The sequence below is a fragment of the Gadus chalcogrammus genome, chromosome 12, assembly GCF_026213295.1.
Source record: "Gadus chalcogrammus isolate NIFS_2021 chromosome 12, NIFS_Gcha_1.0, whole genome shotgun sequence".
Classification (NCBI taxonomy): domain Eukaryota; kingdom Metazoa; phylum Chordata; class Actinopteri; order Gadiformes; family Gadidae; genus Gadus; species Gadus chalcogrammus.
The window spans coordinates 21,311,802-21,317,801 of record NC_079423.1 but is presented as its reverse complement, the minus strand read 5'-3'; the positions used below and the strand labels follow the sequence as shown (position 1 = coordinate 21,317,801).

General features: G+C 42.6%; 1 protein-coding gene across 1 annotated transcript; it reads right to left on the bottom strand.

Annotated features, from left to right (window-relative positions):
• Nucleotides 1-2,090: 2,090 nt before the first annotated feature.
• cts12 (cathepsin 12) lies at nt 2,091-5,801 on the bottom strand. Its single transcript, XM_056604565.1, has 8 exons — nt 5,462-5,801; nt 5,125-5,267; nt 4,630-4,752; nt 4,213-4,377; nt 3,909-4,130; nt 3,594-3,762; nt 3,192-3,297; nt 2,091-3,080 (listed from the first exon to the last, which is right to left on the bottom strand). Exons 1-8 carry the CDS (start codon nt 5,490-5,492, stop codon nt 2,981-2,983), a joined length of 1,059 nt encoding a protein of 352 aa, XP_056460540.1. The 5' UTR covers nt 5,493-5,801; the 3' UTR covers nt 2,091-2,980.
• Nucleotides 5,802-6,000: the final 199 nt, after the last annotated feature.

The following is a 6,000-nucleotide window of genomic DNA, read 5'->3' as shown; positions in this document are numbered from 1 at the left end:
GAAATAACCCACAGACACAAGGATTTAACAGTTGTGGTCTTTATCAGTCACTAGAAATAGGGGTCCAAAGAAATCAACCCCCAGCTGTTCCATGAGGGCCCCCGGCTTGAAACGCTGCTTGGGGGCATGAGAATGACGTGTCCAAGTTCACGCCCCTCTGGGACCTAACCCTAACCCCAGCCTGTCAGGCAGCAGAAGGGATTCCCCCCCTTCTCCCACTGGAAAAAGTAGGCTTTGGGGATCCGAAGACGTCACACTGCTCCATGCTGGTCTCTGGCACCCCACCAACCACTGCTTCACCAAGCTGGCTCAGCATTGGATCACATGTCTGTGCCTGCTGGAGATCCTGCTCTCCTCGGCCTTGCTATGTCCTGGATGTGCAGCCACACAGCCAGAATCTCTCTCCATGGTACTCTGGGCAAAGGCTATAGCGACACTGCCTCCTCACACCGACGCTGGGAAAGAGGATCTGAATCAAGGACACAATCCCAGCCTGTTGTGTCCTTCTGCTGATTCCTGGCATCCTGAAACATAAGCGATGAAGGCAGGACAATGCAAGCGTGCAAGATTTGCGCAGAACTCTTTGCTATTCTACTTTCTATCTTTCACAGAGTTTGGTCATTTACCAAAAAATGTCTCAGGGGTTTATCGTTGTTTACCTTGAGCCAACAAGCCCCACTTATTGAATTGTCAAGCTTGCAACATTTCTGCAACAGCTATTAGTGCGAAGCCAAGTGTCTTCAGAGAGAATGCTGTTCGATTGGATGAAACTAAGTATTACCATAGGAAGTGTTATATGTTGCCTGACAAAGTCCAATACTTTTTACCAGAATGGATGAATGAATTGTTAAATTCATCCATCTCTTAAGCTTGTGCTTTATCTTGCTCCTTGGCAGCGCTATAGCAGTGCAGTTCCTCTTTCTTGTCTCCTAAGATGTGGAGGACCTCCTCATCCAACATTTTGGGGGCTCTGAGAATGAGATAAGGGTCCTCAATCTATCAATCAATAATCAATGTCTTGTTGCTGAGACAATAACTACCCTCATTTAACAAGTTGAACGAGTTTACCCATGCAATACAGGAGATTAGCTCACTACACAATGAGCTAATGTATGCACGAATACATCGCTGATAATATGCATAAAATGTCATGTATTTTTTTAAATAGCACAAAAGGAGTATAACCGCCTTGTTTTCCAAGAATAGGCTAGACATGGGCAGGCTAGACATGTCCTTTCAGCAGCTTTTCCCAGGAAGATTCCTCTGCAACGCTCACATCTATCCTCATCAGCATTAAACTGACAGTTCTGCAAGCAAATCATATTGAATGTCCTTCAACTCACAACGGCTTCACTATCGAACACTTTAAAAATGTTTTAGCCATGCAGCACGGTCTACTCACATATACAAACTAATACAGGTGCTTGTGTGTTGCATAACTCTGTGTTCACTTGCAGTACAGTAGGCTATAGTCGAATTTCGTCATTGTCAAAGAGAAATATTAATAGAGATTGAGACAGACTTAGTGAAAGAGAGCGGGAGATAGAGAGAATTTACAGAGAGAGAGCCTGTGAGTTGGCGATACACGTCAGTTCAGGAGAAAACCTACCATAGTTGTCTGTGATTTTATCGCATTCTTCGGACAAGTTGTTGAAGCTACAAGGTCAACACTGGCCTGTCTGTGCCTCCTCTACTCTTCCTTTAAGAGCCAGGGCGGGACCATCACACCACTATTCCTCTGCATTTTAAATCAAACAATGCCCCCTTCCCCGGCCAAACGCCCTACAGAGCAGCTTTTCCTTTCAGTGTGAAAGCTTTGTGTGTGTGTGTGTGTGTGTGTGTGTGTGTGTGTGTGTGTGTGTGTGTGTGTGTGTGTGTGTGTGTGTGTGTGTGTGTGTGTGTGTGTGTGTGTGTGTGTGTGTGTGTGCGCGCCTGCGTGCGTGCGTGTGTGTGTGTGTGTGTGTGCGTGTGTGGCACACCAAACTTTTTTTGAAAAGGGCTAACGTATTATTGTAGTAATGCAAGTGACACCAATGTGGATTGAACTTTGAGCAATATTAAAAGACACATTAATACAATAATCAGTTTTATTTTGTCAGTATACAGACAGCAATGAATTAAAGAGTATCAAAATATTGCCACCCATTGCAAGGTTTGTGTACAGTAAAAAAAAATCACAGATATACACATAACTTCATTTTTTTGTTGTCAAGAAAAGTCATGCGTCAGCTTTAACACACACAGGATTATATTTTATGGCCCTTTTTTTAGAAGCTCAACAGAACATCCTGGGAAATCAATTGAAAGAGATGTGAGCCAGATACTGTAGATTGTAATATTTTAACATTGTTGCACTTTTAGGTAACTTGGCCTTCTTTCAACAAAACCTAAAAATAGTTAAACATGTATCTTGTAGGGGGTTATACTTTACATGTTATGGACTAGCTTGATTCAATTTAATATTTGTATTATTATTAATAACAAGGTGTGATCCACAATGGATTCACAGAGCCGGGGCCCAGCTCTGTGGATCTTGTCTGTCCGAATTTGTTTTATTCGTAAGTGCTGTGATATTTGTAGGCCTGGATCCCAAGACTTAATATTACTTCACACACTCATTAGCTGTGTGGAAGCTCTAGTTTTTTAATGTTTCCGTGTACCGTGTCTATTTGTGCTTCAGAAGGGGCAAAGAATAAATTAAACTGCTTAACTTTTTCATGTTTGAGTCCAAGTTTTAATTTGTGTATTCAAATGATATACAAATAATATTAAGTGTGGCCTACACCCAGATAACAGCATGGTATGAGGCTGCTTAGGATTTGATGAATGCTGTCTTTTAAGATGTACTACAATCGTAAAACAACAAATGAGACCAAAATAAATGCAGTTCAAAGAAAAAACAAGGGAAAGTACAGATTGATCAATAAGGTCGATTCAGTTTAGTTTAGTTCTTTCTCTCATCTAATTGGTCCCAATGAACTCACAGTAGGGGGTAGAGGGCGTAGCTCGCGATACCACAGGTGTTGCTCCCATCTCGGGCCATTCTCATGAAGCCGCCCTCGCCCCAGCTGGACCCCCAACTAAGATAACATACATTTACATGAGGATAATCGAATGAGTGCCCTGCCATACAGAGATGCGTATCTGAAGTTGTGCGTCATAAACACAGCAAGCCTTCTGCTGGTTCCTACCTGTTCTTAATGATCCAATAGTCTTGGCCTCCATCCGAGCCAAAGCCCACAAGCAGGACCGCATGGCTTAGGTTGTTTGAGTTACAGGCCGGCTCCTCGTATATTCCTGTTGACGTGACGTTTTAAAGCTGAATTACCTAGGATTTGTCTAAGGTTAAAATAGCATAGAGGTATCCTGTGCTTTGCTAGGAAGTGTGGATTAAACAAACAATAGCCACCTCTAACAGGTAGTACATTGCTTTTGTGTGTTTTATTTTCTTCAAATCTACATTGAAACCTATATTGACCCAGTATCGCTCTTTACTGCAAAAGTGTCCATAACTGTGTGGATGGAGTAACGCTTGGCTTATTATAAACAGGAATGCCATCTAATTTGTAGTGTTACACAACATTTAAACCTACCAGAGCTGTAAAACATGAAGCTGGAATGATCAGCATCTATAGCCACCGTGATTGGTCCAATGGTCGACACGGCGTCGGCCAGGGCCTGCTCATCTCCCTTGGGTATGAACCTGTAGTCTCTGACATGAGCAACTGAAAGGCCACTTTCATAGAAACAAGGCTGGGTGTCCTATAAAGAAGGGAATTATGCACGGTTGACTTTTGATTTCATAATCTATCAACCTTTATTTATAATGCGCTTTTCATGCAAAACTTCCTCCTTCATAAAAACTGTTGTAATAAGCACAAATTGAAGTACTACAGAGGGACCCTTACCACGGATGTGTAAGGATACGTGTCTGTAGACTGCAGCCCATTGCTGATCACATAGTCATAGGCGTTGGCCATCCAGGCACCTCCGCAGCCATAGGTACCGTACGGCCTGGAGCAGTCCACCAGGTTCTGCTCACTCAGGGACACCAGCTGACCTGTATGCTTATACACCTGGGCCTCAATGGCTCCGGTCGTGCTGAACGCCCAGCAGGAACCACAGTAGCCCTTGGAAAAAAACACACAAATGCATATTGTTAGGGTGCTCTAGATATTTTTTTTTTACCAAAAACACGAATAAATTAATTACCTGATCCTTTACTTCGGTGACGTAGCCCATAGCCCGGTAGTCGATGCCCACTACCCCCAACCTAAGGGCATTTTGACGTAGCTTTCGTGGCGACGTAGTCTTTCCTCTCTTGGCAAAGTGGGGGTTTATCATGGCCCCCTGCAGCACGTGGTATTCGTGTTTCGTCTGCAAGACACACTCACGTGGTCAGCAACAGAAAGGTTAAATGATTTTAACCTTGTATTTTGGCCAAGGATCCTTTGGCCAAAACGCCAAAGGATCCGCATTATTGAAATCACTATTGATCCTCATTGAATGAAGATATGTCTTGGTAATTGGATGGCTTAACATCAGGTTTTAATTGAAAACGATCAACACATTCAATAGCATATAGCCTATTTAACAGTCAACACTTTAGTATGTAAATCAAAGCCTTACCAGATCTCCATATTTATTCATAGACATAGAGAATGGCTTAGCCCCCATGAAATACTCCTGATTATTCTCTTCAATCAGCCTGGAGTTATACTCCCAAATCACTCTCCTCTCAATGTCGTCCTGCTACATAGTGGAGACAAGATCAAACCAAAGGCAGAGATCAGGATTTGAAAAGGTTTATGTCCCTAGTCTCAAATCTTAGCCTTAAGTCATATTCATATTCACACAGATGCTCTTCACTTGAGCTCTACTGACATGCAACATTAAAAGACTTCAAATGTTTGTTGATACCGTAGGACAAATTGAATCGATTATGTAATAATAATAATAATAATATGGGAATTGGAATTATCATATGGGCTTTGTAATGATAATAATGTAGATGAATAATTATAATTATAATAATAGTAGCCTACTAATAAAACGATCTGAACAACAATGTTTTTATGCCTGTACAAAAAAAAATAGATATAGATATAAATAAGTAAAACATACATTTTCGTCATAGGAGATGGCGTGGATCATCTTCCATATGTTCCAGTCCGATAGCACCGCCTGCTCTTCAGACTCTGAAGCCACCCGGGCCGGTACGCACAGGAGCAGCAGGACGAGGAGTAGGCCTACACAGATCCACCGGTCTGTTGGACCCCAAGCGTCTCATCCATTATTTTTTAGACTGGACTTTTGTTCTGCACCAGGCACCATCCGTTTAACATGAGGTAGCTTACATTAGTCTGTTTCTACAGTGTTATCAAACTATTTTATCAAATTGTTGCATACCTTTTTTAATAAAAAGTTGTTTATTTTAAGAACAATTAAGTTGGGTACTTACCAGCAGGGCTGCGAGGCGGTGTTGACCCCATGCTGTGAAAGATACTGTCTCAAGTGATTCGGGCATTGACCTGACTTTTATAGCTTTTATGTGTCGCTGCATCTTCTTCTCTATACTTTCTGAGAGTCTCCAAGTCAACCACAGGGCCTGAAAGAGGCATTAGTCAACAAAAATCGAAATGCCTTTTCTTAGGACTGCTCCTCCCTCGTAATGCCTCTATTATTACCAAGCGGGGGGTTATAACTATTACATCGCCATTCGCCAATCTCTCAATCATCAACTTATTATTAGAAGGAGAGCACCTGTCGTGACCTCACTCATTGCATCCAGACCCTGTCATCCTAAGTCGCCTCAACAGCGGCCATTAGCGTCTAACGCCGTTTATTTCGTGCAGCACTGCAGCGGGATGGGATAAACACAGCGGACAGACAAACTGTAGTGTGTTGTTATTATCTCCAACGAGGTTCCGTCGCCAACACCCAAACACGGTGCGGCAGGAATAGGAGAGAGAGAGAGAGAGAGAGAGAGAGAGAGAGAGA